Source organism: Nilaparvata lugens, chromosome 7 (genome assembly GCF_014356525.2).
Source record: "Nilaparvata lugens isolate BPH chromosome 7, ASM1435652v1, whole genome shotgun sequence".
Classification (NCBI taxonomy): Eukaryota; Metazoa; Arthropoda; class Insecta; order Hemiptera; family Delphacidae; genus Nilaparvata; species Nilaparvata lugens.
This window is the reverse complement of record NC_052510.1, coordinates 14,902,142-14,922,399: the sequence shown is the minus strand read 5'-3', so window position 1 is coordinate 14,922,399 and position 20,258 is coordinate 14,902,142. Positions and strand designations below refer to the sequence as shown.

At 33.0% G+C, this 20,258-nt stretch overlaps 1 protein-coding gene across 1 annotated transcript in view; it reads right to left on the bottom strand.

Annotated features, from left to right (window-relative positions):
- Positions 1–901: 901 nt before the first annotated feature.
- LOC111064335 (repressed by EFG1 protein 1) overlaps positions 902–20,258 on the bottom strand; it is a 21,062-nt gene continuing 1,705 nt past the window's right edge. The window contains exons 2-6 of the mRNA XM_039432136.1: positions 17,431–17,689; positions 12,249–12,395; positions 8,188–8,317; positions 6,811–6,900; positions 902–5,360 (exon numbers count right to left, since the gene is read on the bottom strand). Coding sequence (XP_039288070.1) covers positions 5,116–5,360; positions 6,811–6,900; positions 8,188–8,317; positions 12,249–12,395; positions 17,431–17,685 — 867 coding nt within the window. The 5' untranslated portion in view covers positions 17,686–17,689 and the 3' untranslated portion in view covers positions 902–5,115. The remainder of the gene's footprint in view (positions 5,361–6,810; positions 6,901–8,187; positions 8,318–12,248; positions 12,396–17,430; positions 17,690–20,258) is intronic.

Genomic DNA, 20,258 nt, shown 5'->3' with positions numbered 1-20,258 from the left:
ATGAAGATTGATCACTTGACGTTAGTGTTCCCGCGCATCTCAAGTCTACTATTCAAAGATTTGAGCCAGCTGGTGACAGGGCAATAACGCTGGAGACACACGAGGTCTGCTATCTCTTCATAGTGAATCATTTAATAGAATCAACAGTTGCCAACAGTTTGCAATTCGATAATCACATTTTCTCGAATTTCGAGCTTATTTTTAATTTTAGGTGAAAATGTTACTGAACATTAATTGTAGAGATACTCATGCTCAATCTTTCCCACTCGAAATTTTTTGTTTGAATTGTATCTGAAGCCTGATAATTGGGAATCTAAAATCAAACTTTGCATAGATGGGGTGGAGCTCTTGGAATTTTTACAGATATGGGACTTATGGCAGTTGATAGAGCTTATCAATGACTTTTTTTAGGTATAAATTTGATCAAAATCGTTGGAGCCGTTTTCGAGAAAATCGCGAAAAACTCTGTTTTTGACAACATTTTCGCCATTTTAGCCGCCATCTTGAATCGCATTTGATCGAAATTGTTCGTGTCGGATCCTTATATTGTAAGGACTTTACGTTCGAAATTTCAAGTCAATCCGTTAATTGTGAGATGAGATATCGTGTACACAGACGTACATACACTAATACACACTCACACACATACAGACCAATACCCAAAGACCACTTTTTTGGACTCAGGGGACCTTGAAACGTATAGAAATTTAGAAATTGGGGTACCTTAATTTTTTTCGGAAAGCAATACTTTCCTTACCCATGGTAATAGGGCAAGGAAAGTAAAAATAAAAATAGTTAATTCAGGGAGAGATATATGAAGACTTACGGTATATTAGTAATGACTCAGTATACCGTAACAACGATATATTATAAGAAGAGGTATCAAAAATCAAAAACATACTACTAATGGAAAAAATTTATTTTACATTAATCAGTCATGGATTAGGACACATAAATAATCGCTAAGCAAAAGCTTCACCTCAATTTACATCACAGCCTTCAGTGATTTGCATGTTTTAACAATAAATTGGCTTTTTCCTACTTTATATTCCATCTTTGTTGCTACAAAATGTTTTTTAAAAGCTGACTTTATGAATTCAACTACTTTGAAGATTTGGTTTCAATTTCCAAGGTATTAGGTTAAATTCAAGAATTTAGGTGTTAACTACTGCTAAAGATAACAGATTCATGTTAAAGATTTGTCTAACATTGAGCTCCATAGATCTACTACAAGAGAATAATGAGAAATATTAAAAAATCATAAAAATTCAATAAATGGTAGATTCGTAGTTTCAACTTGTAGTTACACAGTAATGTCAATAATAATTTTTCCGAGCTGAATTTGCACATAATGTGAGTGATATATTCTTTGAATTCAACTGTATTTTTGAATGCTAATAAGAGATGTAGATAACTCCATAAAGATTCTGAATTTCTATGCTAACTCTTATGAAAGCCTATATTATAATAGCCTAGCCTACTTACAGATACGGAGCAACTTTTATGAATTATTTGCTTCTCTACTAATATAGGCCTAGAGTTAAAACTTGAAATTTTATGATTCGTCAGTGCATTAAATTGAAGAAGCTCTTATTAAGAGAGGTCTCTTTAATGATTGGCAAAACATACCTCACTTCTAAAATTTACATAAAGATTAATAGATTTGATTTTTCAGAAATGCAATATAATCAATCTTTCATTAAATGGAAGCATTCGAAATGAGACAAGCAATTCTGTCTATCAAGGATTGTAGAAAAATAATATATAATATAATAATGGAATGTCTGTTCTTCACTTATATAAATGATTATCACTGTAGCTAGTGATAGCGCGTGTACTTTTTCACATAACATCTATACAGTAACTTTCAGTAAATAATCAACAATCTAAACATTTGAGCTATAATACTAAAAATCTAAGTTATCCAAACAAAATTAACAATCTTCGGAACATCACAAATAATTAATTCGAGGTTTTGAGCATTTAATACTATGTGATCAGTCATTATATTTATAAAAATGTAATTTGAAATTGAAAACATTATTCATTATTCTAACCAAGGCCTTAAGGAATGATTGCCCTGCACTCTAAAAATTTAAATCTTTCTAGCAGCTAGGATTATTGTGTTCATTTCAAGAGGCAATCATCAAAATTATGAAATAATGTCATGAGAATGTTTTCGAATGTGATAATATTATCAAATTCGATTCAACAGATTGTCCTCTACATATGTCTGCTAAAGTAAACTGAAACTATCGCATAAATATTCGCATTTATATTCTTACTATCAGTTTCATTTTAAAAAATTGATTGATTGAGTCTATGATTCTGCAGTCATAATTGAATAGTTGATCTCTTACCCTGGTGAATTAAATTGATTGTGACATCTATTACATTAATATCGCAAAAAACATTGTGTTTAATTATTGAAGAAAGCATTTTCTGCAGTTATAAAGAAACTATAATGATCTCTACTCTCTTGAAATGAACAAATATTCTGTAAATTTGAATCTTATTATAGCTAACGACCAATTAGGCAAAACTTTATTTACAGCTCACAAATTCTAAGCATATTTTACTTTAAAAATTTGAAGCAAAAACACCTTCAAATTTAGACACTGAAGTGATTACATAATAAATGATTTGTAATTGTTTTCTAAAGAGCTTCAAGTGACATAAACTAGCCTAGATGATTTTCGCTAGTTTGATTTCATAGGAGGTAACATTTTTTCTATTTTAAATAATTGATTTACTTCCTCACAAGTTATTAAATACATTGTGCCAGACAGACTATTTCGTGATAAAATAAGTCATTATTCATAGGAGTTCAATTATTCATAGGAACTTATTTTTGAGAATCAGGATAATTATTGATGAGATCAGAAATTAGGATTATTTATGTAGATTTCACACAGTTCTAAATTCGATTTTAATTGTTCTTAGAATTAGAAAATTATTGGTTTATTTATTATCAGAAACTGAAACTATCCGAATTTAATTTCTCTTTCTCAAGCATTTCAAGAGGAATCACCTCCAGGTTCGAATAAATTCATCTGAGGTGAATAATACAACAAAGCTCATATGAGAAATGTCATTATTCTTTCTAGATGGACCAATGAATTAGGTATAAATCAATTCATTCATTAATTAATTTATAATTTCCCAAAGTAAGGTACCGGAGGTAATTTTTCCAAGAAAAGCACAAAACTTGTTCATGATGTTACGCGATTTTTCAAAATTTTGAGAGCCCAGTGGGCATATCCAAATGACAAGTCTAAACCACAAGATTAACATTCCTTCTTTCTTAATTGAGTTGAGAAATTAGTAGACTAATTAGTATTTCTCTTCTGTTCAATGAGCACCAATTTTGATTCAAGTGCAAACTATCAAACTTGTTGACTATCAAACTATTTTAACTTCTTGACTTCCTTTATAACAATTCAAATGTCTCCCCATTTGATGTAGCTCTAAGAAAAGTTTGTGCGCACTATTTAAATCTAAGACAGCCAGTACGCCACCAACAATTCCAACTTTCCCATTATTCTTCACCTATACAACAACAAGATTGATACTATAAATACATTTTTGGAGGCCGTTCGAAAACACTGTATTTCTTTTTGAAGTTACAACTTCTATTTAAGATCTTTGCCACAAATTATCAAAAATCTCCATTAAACTTCTCTGATCTATACTCTGGTAAGACCAAACAACTTATTAAAAAGCTGATCACACACTTGACTCATAGAGCTTTGAAACCTTCTACAATTCCCAGGGTGAAAAAATAAATATTGTATGGGCTTGAAAAATATATATCAATTCACAAATTCTTCAAGCTTTATCCCTCTATCCCTACACCACTTTACAAGAGTGTCAAAACTCTAGACCTTCTACACTAAAATAGCCCAATAATTCAACGCAATATAGAATTATTCTTCTTGAGATGGATTTTATTATACAAGTATTTTTAACAATTAACTCTTTGAGGCACAGGAGTTTCTCAACTTCGACACCTCATACTGCACAGAGTAATTTATTATCTCCAATTGGTAAAAAACTTGGATCATGAGATTGGATCAATAACACTCTAAAAATATGTTCTGTGAATAAATTTATGCAAATTATGCATAAAGTTGCATTTAAGAGGTATCAGATTTCCATCCGTAACCTATTTTAAACGAAGATTTATAAAAATTACAATTTTAAACTCCACAGACATAAAGTGGTTTCATATCAGGTCTTCATGTTTCATATCCAATAATAATATTATGCTTTAAAATATTTAACTGTAAAGTATAGCCTTCAGTTACTGAAATGTAAATCCAAAAGAAGGATGCATTCGAAAGTAATTTACTGTATATTGAAGAATATCATAACAGAGGCATATCTATTATTCGAGCCTATACTCAAATCCTCAGCTAGTACCTTAATCTTTATTTCAAACCTGTCACAGATAGGTAGGCTACATCTCAATTCAAAATTTGAACTCCAATCCAGCAATTATTTGAATAGTCAAATAGGAATAAGAAAAGGAATAGGAAAAAGAGAATCATCAGATAGTTCTCATTCTCTCCATTCATCCATCACATCATAATTACATTCATGTGACAGTTAAAATTGCTGTTTCTTTCTGCATTTTATTCCGGTCTACAAATTGGCCTATTTCGAAATTGTTGAAATGTTTGACTTTTTCTGCGATATTCACTTGAATGTTATTAAATCATTACTAACTAGAACATTACGATATGGTAGTTCTAGAATAAAATATTCCCATTTGTTGGAGCAATTTCTACAGAGTCAAGTGTGTATCTATGTAGCCTAGCTCTTCAGAATTATATGGTATGGTGAATGGCCTACTCCCAGAATATCCTAATTCATCTTTTCTACTCAATATCACAGTGCAAGATGTTTCCATACTACTTATTAAGCCCTCAAAAGCAATGGCATCGTGCCCTATATACCCTTCAGCCAAAGCTACAATCATATCATAATTGTAACAAGATAAGCTTGCTGGGTACAATATGATTGTATATAGTGCCTGTTGCATCAACTCTCACCACCCAGAGGGCGATGGGCATATTCAGATTCGACAAATTCCTCAAGAGATTGACTGAGAGGTTAGGTGAGGTAGTCGGCGGCGCTCCTTGAAGCACTGGAGTCGCTACCTGACATGCTGGATTCTGCGGCCAGCGCTAGTTCCAACTCCAGCTCCAGTAGAGGAGGAAGAACGTTCTGTTGGAAAAGTCCAGACGTGTTTCCTGGAGGACTGTAGTTGGCTACCACCAGGATTTTACCGGACCGACTCCTCGCTTTTCCAGCGCCGAACGACCTTGTGTTCGCCCAGACTAGCTGAGTGAAGTGGCCTGTCAGCAAAATTCAAAAATTAATTGATTATATTTATTGATTTATTCAGGCAATGTTAAACAAAACACATAATTCATCAGAATGATTGGGGAAGGACCAACCCAAAACTGTTCCTTCCCCGCCAATTTCGATTCATATACTTGGTCCAAAAAATAAGTAGGTTATATTTCATTTAGTTGTTAATTTGAGTCCAATTGTTCAGTGCAAACACTTAAAAAGAATAATTATTTTTTGATTTGAGTTGTTCTAAAACTAAATTATTTTTCGATTCTGTTAGATAAGATTGGAAGATACAAATTATGGGGAGTTCACGGATAATTATTGAATATAATGGATAATCATAGTCTAATACATGAATATTATAAGACGTTTTGATGAATTATTCTGATCATAGTATTATATAATATTATATAACATAGTATTATATAAATAGCATAAGATATAGTATTAAAGTACCTATATACTAATAATGATTACTTTAAAATTCTATAATAGGTACTTTAAAATAAACTATAATAAAATTCTTACTTTGTACTTTTCTCGCAGAGCAGTTCTCTGACATTCAACAGGTGGAATTCTCAAAGCTTCTCCCACTTCTATCGTTCCTGATAAAACTACACCTCGTTATTTCTTGCACATGCAACATATTAATACAATATTTTCTATGTGTAGGAAAAATCCATTTTAATTCATTTTATTTGCATATTTTTATCATTATTTGTAATTATTGTGTTGATAAATGAATGGAATATTGGTTTAATGTATGTTATCTGAATGATGGAGAGAACAAGAGATATAGGCATACATTAAACCAATATTCCATTCATTCATCAACACAATAATTACAAATAATGATAAAAATATGTTAATTAAATGACAAAACAATCATTAATCAGACGAAAATCTAAATAATTGTCATAATAAATGGATCACCTGAAATGGATTTCTCCTACACACAGCAAATATTGTATTGATATGTTGCATGTGCATGAAATACTGCGGGGTAGTTTTATCAGGAACGATAGAAGTGGGAGCAGCTTTGAGAATTCCACCTGTTGAATGTCAGAGAACTGCTCTGCGAGAAAAGTCCAAAGTAAGACTTATACTAAAGTATTTCGTGCCATTTGTTATAAAGAGTCTAATTTTCAAGGAAAGCTTTGGCAAATGTTCTATATACTAAATTGGAATAGTTCCGAATAAATTATTACATAAATATTAAATTCATTTTTCGGTTGTGTTCACTTGATATATTGCTTTAATCACTTATAGACTATTGACTTTTTATAAAATCATCTCTTTCAAAAGTGATATTTTTATTTTTATATTATGTATAATATTTCCAATACAATCACTAATTTCAAATTATTCATTCACTGTTTTTTTTTTTTAAGATAACTCTGGATAAAATATCACTTATATCAATAAACTCAGGTAGGCCCACATACTCACCAGCATTGACATTTGCATGAAGAACATCCGGTTCTTTGAGGTAGTTGTATTGTCTCACTGCGCTGTACCAGTATGATGCGACTTCTTGACCTTGAAATAAACCATAAATATGCAATATTAGACAATAGTAGAAAATATGACAGTCAAAATCAAACATTACAAGAAATGATTACACGGAAGTAAGTTATAATTCAAAGAGTGATTTATGCTTATTTTATTATCTTGATACCCCTACTCTGGGAGAGCGAAGAAGGCGCGCATGCAAAAGTTCTGTCAAGCTATCAGAAGGGTGAATCAGTGAGGTACGAAGAGAGCGCGCACTGAAATGACGCGTGCCTTCTTCGTACCTCTACCATTTGAGTTTGACAAGGGTTCAAAATTCAGGCTGAGTATATATAGCTTGAAACGTGAGTCTCCACATTAGAACGAGTGTTGGCAGATTTCTCACTTTTGACATACTGAAGACGTTTGACTTACTGAATGCACATGCACATTGTGCATTGCAGTATTGCACACCAATAACTTGAAAACAATACTGTGGAAATGCTTGAAAGTTGTAAAGTTGCAAATGGAAATGCTTGAAAGTTGCAATAGTTTCAACAACATAGAAGTCTAAATTACTTCTATGTTGTTGAAATTATTGCAGCTTTCAAGCAGCTTAGAAGTAATTTAGCAGAATCGTACTCCAGTCAAAAAATAAAATTATAGTTTAAAATTTAACACAAAAATATATAATTAACAGTTGACATAAATCGAAGTTCACTGGAATTCATATCAATAAATTCGGCTTAAATCAAATCACTTCAACACAACTGGAGAACACTAGCAGAAATCTACATTATCAATATTTGATATTTTTGAAGGGGTTTATTGAAGAGAACTAGAAAATAAGTAGTAACATGTATATTTATATATATTATCATAATTTCACGAAAGCAGGTAGAGAACAGGTAGAAAAAGTCGCAGCAACTACCAAGGTGCGAAGAAGGAGCGCACTGAAATGACGCGCCTTCTTCGTACTCTCACGAAAATGATTTATGACCAACCTTCAGCCAGGTAGGATGCGCGCCTTCTTCGTACTTTCACCGACTCTACTGTGAGATTCATTCAGCCTAATTCGAACTCTCACTTGTTTTACATAAGAATAACATACTAATACTTTTTCAATAATGACAGGCTCAAATTATTCTCACTTCATTAAACTGTCATGCATTTCAATATCCAAGAATGATTTTCCAAAATTATTCGAATATTGTTACTATATTGGTTACTATAGCAGGTAACCCGTGCTCAGCAAGGGTCTTATTAGAGACTTGACGAACTGTAGGCTTTAATAGTGTGTCATGTTTTATTATTTTAGAGTATTTCAAAGCCCACCTGTTACATCAGTCTGTAGAGTATTGGTGAGCCGGCAGAATAGGTTTTGGCCGACATCTTTGTCTTGACGGTAGAAAAATGTGTTGGTGTGAGCCAGGTGATTGGCCCATGATTGCGCCTTCTCGCATAGCTGGAAACACGATAAAGATACAATTAATTCGAGTTTATTCATCAGAGCAACAATATGAACAGAAATTTCAAAGCATTTTCAAAAATTTCGTAAGAATATAGATAATTCCTAGCATGGAAGCTATTATGAACTTGAAGAAGTCGTTCCACATCTACATCTCATCTCAGTGTATTTCTAGAGATGATGAATAATTCTAGTCCAAACTTCAACAGAGTTATGATAAACAATAATTATGAAAATAACTCCTAGTTTTTGGAGACATCATGAATATAAAAATTGTCTCTGTTGAAGTTAATGGCAAACTTATAACATTAATATAGAGAATGATTTATTTGAAAAAATAGATTAATAATACTTGTAAACACAGTGTCCAAACTTCAACAGAGTTATGATAAACAATAATTATGAAAATAGTTCCCAGTTTTTGGAGACATCGTCATGAATATAAAAATTGTCTCTGTTGAAGTTGATTTAAAACTTATAACATCAATAGAGAAAATGATTTATTGGAAAAAATAGATTGATGGGATAGAAGATAGAGGTTATTGGGATGAACAGATTGAATCTTTAATTTGCCTACAAAGGCCTAATTTGCTATGTTAAAGTATTGTCTATTCACTTAGCCTAATCAGCTCTACAGAACAAGCTAGCATCCATATGACTACTACTTCCAGAAAATAGCCATACAAACAAATAAGATTGGTGGATAGATAATTCGACTATGCTACTTCAAACAATATTCGCTATCAATTTATCACAGATAATAATTATACAGATTAACCATTTATGAGAGTAGAACTAGTGCATGCTATTCTATCTATTTATTTATAATAGTAGAACTAGTTTATCCTATTCTATCTACTTATTTTTTCTGTGTCTTGTAACCCATGTCAGAGGTATTTATTAAACACTAGCCGTCAGGCTCGCTTCGCTCGCCATATCCGTCTAGCCAGGGGGCTCCGCCCCCTGGACCACCGACTGTATCGTCCAAGAATAAGATCAGCAGGCTCGCTTCGCTCGCCTGCATTTTTCATTTGGGCATTTTTATCATATGTTAGGACAATCCAGTCGGGGGTCCAGACTAAACGGATATGGCGAGCGAAGCGAGCCTGACTGCTAGTAATATAATATTCTCAGGATTGAAGTAGCAGTGCCCAATCAATTTTTCCGCGATAAATGCATTTAAATCTTCAACTTGGTGCCAACCTAACAAAGTCAACTCAACTTAATGCCAACCTGACAAAATTATTAATTTAGTTGCCAGTTAACAACTGTTTCGAAGAGGTACTCTATCTAGATTATAGTTCTATAGTAACATATGATATGGAAATTTCAATTATAATTAAGAGATTGGGAGAAGAAGAATATACATGCTAAAAGACGAACTTTAAACCCTTAAAAACAACCCTTAGAGTTAAAATATTGCCAAAAGATTTCTTAGTGCGCCTCTAAAGGGCCAACCGAACATACCTACCAAATTTGAACGTTTTTGGTCAGGTAGATTTTTAGTTATGCGAGTGAGTGAGTGAGTGAGTGAGTGAGTGAGTCAGTCAGTGAGTGAGTGCCATTTCGCTTTTATATATATAGATGAAAACATTAATTCACTATATGAAAAAAAATCCGTTGCCTACTTGGATTAATTTCCTTACTAACGTGTAGCATCCCACTATATAGGGTCTATGTTTCGGGATGCATTTAAATTCTATGAAACTAAGGCTAGTTACATACACATCGATTTTTGGTCGTACGATATTTTACCGTCCTTATAAATTCTATTAGATTGAACAGATGATTTCAAACATATGATGTTTGCCAAGTTCCGTTTAATCTGATAGAATTCATAGTGACGGCAAAATATCGTACGACCAAAAATCGATGTGTGTGTAACTAGCCTTAGACAGTAATAGGTAACTGCAGTATATTCAGATCAAACCCAAATTCACAAAGGATTTAGGTTGATATAGAATAAAAACCACTCATCTATACCAACTATTTTAACCTTCAATTGTGTTTTTCTTTCTCAACTGTAAGATTGAGATATATTTATTATTTTTTAAAGTAGCCTAGCTCACAGTAGCTTACAGTAAAACATTTTATGAATTGATGTGTGAACAGAAAAGGTGGAGAGGTGCATTACCTGAGGACAAAGGCTGAGAAAAGGTACTCCATGTCTCTGCCTGTAGACATTATGCCAGCAGAGACATTCGGCTATGAACTCACTGTCCAACCAGTCAGTGCCGGTATCCTCATGTTCACCCGCCAAACCAGGCCGATTGCTTAGCATCTGACAAATTACAACAAAAAATAAATTGTTAATCCAATTTTATTCGACAGACAAGCATAGATATGAATATATTATTATAAACATTCCATACGCCTATATAAGAAGATGAAATTTGAATTTGAACAAGTAATAATTCTTCATACTATTAAATCACTTTATTGTTATTAAAAAGAAAGACTTCAGTCAAATAATAACAAAAAAGTAAAGTAATAATACTATTCTTCAATGTTTCTTTCCATTACGAACATCTTTTGTTAATAATCACCTTTGAATACTTAAATTACGACATGGAAGTCTGATTTTTAGGCTATTATTGAAATCTATTATAGCTTCTACTCACGTTTGTGGAGTGCTTTCGGACGCTCTGTCGTAATTTAAGTACGGTATTCAAAAGTAATAATATTATATTACGAGAATAATGTATGTGAAATATAGGAAAATCATTAAAATTGGAAAAAGTGAATTTTGAATTTTGAGAAAGTCTACAATTTAAATAAATTAATACATTATACAAGTATTCAAATGGGATATAAAAAGAAATTAAGTTACAGCGCGTGATAAAAAGTAATGGAAAGGATGGATATTGGAGTAATACTGTATTTGAATTATGTATGTAACAGGAGTTGCCTACATGAGACGAGTACTGATTATAGAATGTAAAAGAGTTGACTTAAACGTGAAAATTGGAAAATAAAATGTGAATCTTGGTCAAATAAATAGACCTAGTGTATTCTCTAAAATACCGTAATCATTTCATAAATTTAAGTTTTGTCGAAGCGTTTTGGTGGAAGTTTCAGATCCGTAGTCTGGAATGTGCTTGTGCATACTAATTAGTTTAGTACTGAGTTTACTATTAAAGTAGACCTACGTTATCATGTTCTATACCTTAATACGAAGAGGTAATTCCACAAGTCCTATTTATACATACTGATATTAAAACGTTGTATTCTCACTTATTCACATTTATACAACGTGGGAGCTATCTTATTGTTTTTTACAACTGTCAGTATATTTTTCTTCTCTATTCAACTGCAATGTATCCCAGAATGTTTTCCTGAATACCGTACTGTAAGTGACTGGATAAGAATTATGATAGATGAAAGCATTAATTCACTATATGAAAAAAAATCCGTTGCCTACTTGGATTAATTTCCTTACTAACGTGTAGCATCCCACTATATAGGGTCTATGTTTCGGGATGCATTTAAATTCTATGAAACTAAGGCTAGTTACATACACATCGATTTTTGGTCGTACGATATTTTACCGTCCTTATAAATTCTATTAGATTGAACAGATGATTTCAAACATATGATGTTTGCCAAGTTCCGTTTAATCTGATAGAATTCATAGTGACGGCAAAATATCGTACGACCAAAAATCGATGTGTGTGTAACTAGCCTTAGACAGTAATAGGTAACTGCAGTATATTCAGATCAAACCCAAATTCACAAAGGATTTAGGTTGATATAGAATAAAAACCACTCATCTATACCAACTATTTTAACCTTCAATTGTGTTTTTCTTTCTCAACTGTAAGATTGAGATATATTTATTATTTTTTAAAGTAGCCTAGCTCACAGTAGCTTACAGTAAAACATTTTTATGAATTGATGTGTGAACAGAAAAGGTGGAGAGGTGCATTACCTGAGGACAAAGGCTGAGAAAAGGTACTCCATGTCTCTGCCTGTAGACATTATGCCAGCAGAGACATTCGGCTATGAACTCACTGTCCAACCAGTCAGTGCCGGTATCCTCATGTTCACCCGCCAAACCAGGCCGATTGCTTAGCATCTGACAAATTACAACAAAAAATAAATTGTTAATCCAATTTTATTCGACAGACAAGCATAGATATGAATATATTATTATAAACATTCCATACGCCTATATAAGAAGATGAAATTTGAATTTGAACAAGTAATAATTCTTCATACTATTAAATCACTTTATTGTTATTAAAAAGAAAGACTTCAGTCAAATAATAACAAAAAAGTAAAGTAATAATACTATTCTTCAATGTTTCTTTCCATTACGAACATCTTTTGTTAATAATCACCTTTGAATACTTAAATTACGACATGGAAGTCTGATTTTTAGGCTATTATTGAAATCTATTATAGCTTCTACTCACGTTTGTGGAGTGCTTTCGGACGCTCTGTCGTAATTTAAGTACGGTATTCAAAAGTAATAATATTATATTACGAGAATAATGTATGTGAAATATAGGAAAATCATTAAAATTGGAAAAAGTGAATTTTGAATTTTGAGAAAGTCTACAATTTAAATAAATTAATACATTATACAAGTATTCAAATGGGATATAAAAAGAAATTAAGTTACAGCGCGTGATAAAAAGTAATGGAAAGGATGGATATTGGAGTAATACTGTATTTGAATTATGTATGTAACAGGAGTTGCCTACATGAGACGAGTACTGATTATAGAATGTAAAAGAGTTGACCTAAACGTGAAAATTGGAAAATAAAATGTGAAACTTGGTCAAATAAATAGACCTAGTGTATTCTCTAAAATACCGTAATCATTTCATAAATTTAAGTTTTGTCGAAGCGTTTTTGGTGGAAGTTTCAGATCCGTAGTCTGTACTGAGTTTACTATTAAAGTAGACCTACGATATCATGTTCTATACCTTAATACGAAGAGGTAATTCCACAAGTCCTATTTATACATACTTATATTAAAACGTTGTATTCTCACTTATTCACATTTATACAACGTGGGAGCTATCTTATTGTTTTTTACAACTGTCAGTATATTTTTCTTCTCTATTCAACTGCAATGTATCCCAGAATGTTTTCCTGAATACCGTACTGTAAGTGACTGGATAAGAATGATGATAGATGAAAGCAAGTGAATCTCTAACCAAATTGAATAATTTCATATTTGAAACTATCAGTTTTCATTAATTCTCTCCCATCCATAAATAATAGTTTTATCTGCATTAGCTGATTTTTTCATTTTGAATTTTATCCCTCGTAAGTTGATAATTGATTTTTCCCAGCACTACAAAAGATTTTCATTTATTCATTGTTTTGTTTTCTATTCACTTCCAACCATTAAGTACTCAATTATCAGTATGTTATTGTTGAAATTGTTTACGAACTATTTTTCAATTCATTTATCCTTTTGTTATATCTGTGAATAATATTAAGATTTTTGAACGGGGGTGCTATTACCATGTTATTGTACAGTAACTTGCATCTCATTCTTATAAACCAGCAAAAGGCAGGTGATGGATGGTATCATCACATTTCCGCTATTAGCTCTGAGATTCTGATCAGTGTGTTACGATCCAACTCAATTCAAATCATGAAGTTGATCTTGAATTGAATATCGCGTTAAATTTATAGTGGAGACACTGCAGCTTGAATGAGGAAGACAGGTCAGTGAATGTGTGTAGTATAGGTCAGGTGTGTGAGAGAACCCCAAATTGCGGAGGTGCTGTAGTGAGCAGACTCACTCAAACCTGTCACCATTGGTTGAATGGAGAGCATCGATTCTACTACTAGAGGGATGCTGACACTTTATAGTGAATCTCACTATATAGAGATCACCCCAAAACATGATGTTATCAAGCATGATGGAGGGAAAGAGAGAGAGAGAGTCTATTGATCGCTCTTGCGTCGTGAGAGCCCGGCAAAGCCCACCCCCCACCCCATCCCGCACCTAGGTTACCTTGGAGATTCCCCCCTCCCAACACCCGTCACCACACTTCACCCCATAATCACGAATAACAACCGGAAAATTCCTTTCTTGACATCTAAAGAAAAATGTTGTAGTACGATGTTTATCTACCCTTGGATACTGGCAGAGTTCAAGGTTCAAGGACTATAATAGAGTTCAGTGTTAGATACAGATAGTCGTGTATCGTAGTGGGGTGGGATTTGTAACATCATGCATTTCACTTCTCACCATCACCATGTATAAATTAATTGAGTGTAAAGTAATTATGATACTATCATCTTCAAATTTATCTTAAAATGAAGGTTTTCTTTTTTTTCAAACAAATTTTGTTCAAAAATATCCTCACATGTATCTTAACTTCATTTTCTCATTCTTACCAAGAAATAAAGTAACTTTTTTTAATCTGCATTTATTTAGGGACACTAAATGGATAAAATTTGCCAAGCACTGCTCTTCTTCAAATTGGCTGCCTCATTCAATATTGAACCAGATAACCCAGTCATGCTTTTATATATTTAAGGTGTGCTCATTAACTATTTCAAAACATACAATTGATGAGGCTACTAGAACCAAAAAGAGCAATCTACATTTTAGTAATTTTTTCAGAAAAAGCAAATTTTCTGTTCTCTCATTTGTAATAGAGTATAAGAGGTGAGTTTTTTTATTGCTATGTTGTACTATGTTACAAAAACATGAAATTGCTAAAATGGTGGAGATTGCTCTTTTTGGTCCCAGTAGCCTCAATTATACAAATAATACTCGTTAATCGTTATATTATATTGATACAAGAGAAACAACTCACTTACAAAAACAACACTATCTCTACTATTTTTGTATAGGCTACACATCTATCCTCTTTTATATAAAAACATCTCAAGTATTTGGGATCATCCCACCTCATTCCTCAATTTATAATAGGACTACTATTTTTAATATACTTAGCATTCTGATATCTGCTTACATGTGAATAAAAACGAAACTTATGCACGAAACAGATCCAGCACATGACGTATGTTGGTATACTTTTCACAGCAATTATTTACAACAGAATGGAAGTCCTCGAATTGATCCATCTACTAGCAGATTGTAATGAGAGGTGAAATAGTAGAGAAATCATTGCACACGAGATATATAGAGCTTCCCCTTCCGGACGTCATGTGTTTATGTCAATCTTCATTATTCTCAACTCCGAGTAGTAGAGTAGGCTTATAATACTAACAATAGGATTTTACATTTTAGCAGTGTACAACTCGAGCTCTAGTTTTTAGAAGTTACTTCAACCAAATATGCCACTTTCAAGTGAACCTTATTACTACTATACAGCAAACTAGGCTGCTAAGCGAGAAGTGGAATACAAGTACAATGTTATGAACACCATACAATAGCCACAGAGAATGAATTCCTTCTACTTTGTGCAATAGCCTATTCTTTTGAAGTAGACCTATAATATATCAATAACTATAAATGTATTATATCAATAACTAGAACATGTCCAGTATATCTCTACAGATATTCATATGAATAAAATATTTTTGGTGCACTTGAATAGACCAATTCTACAATAAAATATATTAAATTATTGAAATCTACTCGTACGATGAACATTAGTTATAATTGATTATTTATGTAATTTTATTCAGCATATAAAATAAAATACCTCATCAATTTCTTGTAATTTATAATAAAATAAAGGAAATAATTGGCTTGTAAAGAAAATTGTACGGGAAAGAAAATTCACGAATGACGCATCATCGTCTAAATTACTGGACTGATTAACTTGAAATTTTTCATATATGGATTCTTAATTTACCGAGAATGGTTATAGGCCTCTTTTAAATTCTTCAAGATTTCAGTACGTCAAGTTTTCAGTTTGTCAAGTTATTGATTGGACCCTTGCGGAGCACGGGTTACCTGCTTATCTATCTATAATATAATAGATTATATAAGTCATATTTCATATGATTTGTAATTGTATCCACAAATAAATAAATATATAAAGGAAAAATAGTCTTTTACACGTACGGGATAGGATATTCACAAATGACGCATCATCACGTCTGAACTAACGGACTGATTGGCTTGAGATTTTGCAAATAGCTTTTTAATTTACCGAGTCCTATTTCAAATTGTTCAAGACTTCAGTACGTCACCGTTTCAGTATGTTAAGTTCTTAATATTATATTAGACCCTTGCGGATCACGGATCACCTGCTAGTCTGTAATAAACGAAACTCATTACATACATGTATGTTTACAAATGAAACTGAAATAATGAATACATTTATTTTCCCAAAACAAGAAAAAAGAGTCCATGTTTGTTACCGCCAACCTGTTGTTAACCAACCGAGTAATAGTACCTCGGTGACCGTAACAATGTTCAATGCTAGAGGCTGAATTTTAGTGTGTTCATGCAGTTTATCAATACTACTATAAGTGCCGGTTGCAAAAAGCCGGTTAAATTTTAATCGTGATATTCTCGTAACATTAATCACGGTTAAAATTTAACTGGCTTTTGTGCAATCGGGCCTGATACTAATATTTCATACTATCAAATCGAAATCAAAAATTCTTTATTGGTTCTTCATGACAGTAAATATACATAAAAAACTTTCAAAAAAATATAAGAAACCAATCACCTGCAAGGAAAATCCTGTGCGCAGGTGAGAGTTACTAATACAAATTCAATATGAGTCATTTTACAAAGGATGGAATAAGAAATTATATAATATAATATTAATAAAAGAAGATAATGAATAAGTGGAATAAGGGTGAAAGAGAGAGAGAAAGAAGGAGAAGAGAAAGAATGAAATGAGAAAGAAAGAGAGATGGCAAACATACTATTGTAGCAAAGATAAGAGTCACTCAAAAAGTATGTCCTCGATTTTACTGGTAATTATTATCCATTCAATAGTTTTTTTAAGCAATGTTGCAGAATTTCGATTAATATGTTCTGTGAGATAATCTGGAATTTTCTTTATTAATTTATAATCATTGACTATAGACATGAATGTATAATTATAGTCAATGATTTTAGTATGAAATATTAGTATTAGCATTTTACAATGCCATACATGAATGTTTTTCAATAGAATAGTATTTGTAGAGGTTAGCGTTAGCCGGCCCACCTTCTGCAGAAATCGCGGCCGGTTGTCGAGTGGATGCAGTTTGGATGAGCTGGCCGCGCCAGAAGAGCGCCCCTTGCCTGGCACCTTGGGGGGCGGCGGTCCCTGCTGGAGGCGGCGCTGTAGGTTGAGAAGGGCGGCCGCCTCCTCCCGCCTCCGAGACGGGGGCCAGTGTGCGCCGGTGTTCGGCCCGATGCCGCCTCCCGGGTACACCTCCACTCGCCGACCGCCGCATCCGCTGCCTCCGACAGCCTCCATGCGACTAACCATAACCAAATATCCTTCATTCTAGTATCGATATTTTAGTTTCGATACATCGATAAACCGGTATCGAGCTTTTACCACCTATCGATATTTTTGTCTCGATATATCGACGTTTATATTTTAGTAATATTCGTTACAAAAATTATTTTATAGTTGAGATAAGCTATTGTCCATAGTAGGATTGCAACTTTTTAGTCAATCAATAATTCATGAAATAATTTTTCATAATCGTTCATTATAATAATACCATAACAATCTCTATAAGTTACTACCTAAACCTATATTATATTCTCAACGTTTTGGTGAGGGCTACTCTTATTAAATAAGTAACTAAATTCTAGCTACTCTTATTTATCTGGAAATTGAAAATCCAAGTAGGTACCCTTTTCAACTTATATTCACAACATGTTTCTACATATTATTAATGCCATTTTCAAGTGAGTGATCGAAATAAACAACGTTAAATGAATGATATTCAATAAATAATATTTATGAAAACTTTTATTCACAACAATGCTCCAACATATTAATACCATAGAGAGACGATAGCATAAGTAGATATCCCATGGTATAGGGATATACATAACATAACTTTTACTGTTATCCCAAGCCGATAGTTCACGTAGTTCTTTCCCATGCAGCTGTGTGACGCTGGTAGTCTCTCAAATTGTGCCGTTCATACACTATCACCCCAACAAAACAGTAAAAATTGACAATAATCGACAGTAATCGGCTTGAGATAACAGTAAAAGTTGCGACATAAATTCCCTATACCATGGGATATCTACTTACGCTATTGTTTCTCTATGTTAACACTATTCATTGGATAGTATCATGGAGAAACAATAGCGTAAGCTATGTAAGCTTATATTATCGTTTCTCTATGATAGTATTTCTTCGACGTTATTTTATCTCATTCACTCACTTGAAAATGGTTGAAATGTTGAAAGATGTTGTGAATAAAATTCTTAAAAAGGGTAGGCCTACTTGGATTTTTAATTTCCTGATACCTATATTCTTGTTAAGGGGTCTCTATTATGGAGACAAAACAGTTTGATATGACCATTGACGAACATATTTTTGTTTGGAATGGAATGTAATTCATGTTGGTGGGGGGGGGTCTGAAGCTGAGTTTCGTTGAAGTTTGTGGGGGGGGGGGATGAGTGAGTGCATGGGTTGAACTGGGGGGAACCCCTATAGCGCATAATTATAGTTTTGATAGAATACTTATAAATTTGATAGCCTACTATAGAAAAACTTCTATGAATAATTTGGTTTTAATGTGATGCCACCCTGCCACTCTATGAAGGATGATGCCATCACTTTGACCCCGCAAAGTGCCAAAACTGTCAATCATTATTGATTTTTGAAAATATGTTGACTGATATTTTTCTACCGTTTTTTTGCCATCGATATTTGGTTGCTTACGATACATCGGGAGACTGATACATCGATATCAGAGTGTGAAAACTGAACGCCGCACCAATGCGCATGCCCACCCAACTCACCCCTGCAATGCACGTCTCTCAATGCGCAACCCAGACCTTCCTTCAATGAATCTAAATTACGCACCACCAGGCCATCTCTTTCAAAGAGCCCCATTATACACTCATATTATGTTTACACTCTTCAAATATTTGTTAGTCTTGAAACAGAGGTCTATTGACTATATAATTAGGGATGAATCAATTCTATATGAAAGCGAAAATGGCACTGATTCATTCACTCATCACTCATTCATAATATGATGAGTTATGTTTATAGGACAGCTATGGAAATTAAAAATTGAACGGTACAATTGAAAGTGTCTTTTTTAACGGGTCGCGGCTGTGGACATGAACGATTGACCCGAATCAGTAAAGTGATCCGAACTTCCCCTCTGTAATTAATAATCAACCGAGCTAAAACTGTTATTCAAGAGTCTCTAAAGCGAGAACAATACATGATAGAAACTTGCGATTAGTCTCAAAAAGAAAATTTCATGCTCTATAAGCTGAGTTGCCTTAAATCCATCTTGCATCACTTTTTAGTATCTAAAAACTGTCTAGACTGTGAAAATGAGGAAAATATCGTAAATTTCTTGATTTTTTGAAACAAACGTATCTTACTAGAAACGATCATATTAAAAAAAAATCTTCCTTACATGTAAGAAAAGATTCTGTTCTCCAAATCAAGATCAAGTACAATTTTTTATCATTTCGGGTTACCGAGATACACAGTTTCAATATAGAAATTGGTCATTTCTTTGTTTATAAAAATATGGGCTAAAATACACTCGAGGAGAAATGTTCTATTTTTTATCAAATGTCAGTTATGAAACATGATTTTGAACTGCCTTGACGAGCTGAGAAGAATGAGCTGTAGTACGAGGAGATCTGATCATTCTGTCAAAAGTACTTACACTTTTGATCCTTGATGTATCCTTACTCATGCACCCCCTCCACCACTAGGAAATACTGAAATTAAGTGTATCTAACGGGTGATTATACGTTAAGAACATAACCCTCGTAAGATGATTTCAACCGAAATATTTTTCTTTTTTGTTAGGAAAGCCTTGAAAGGTATTA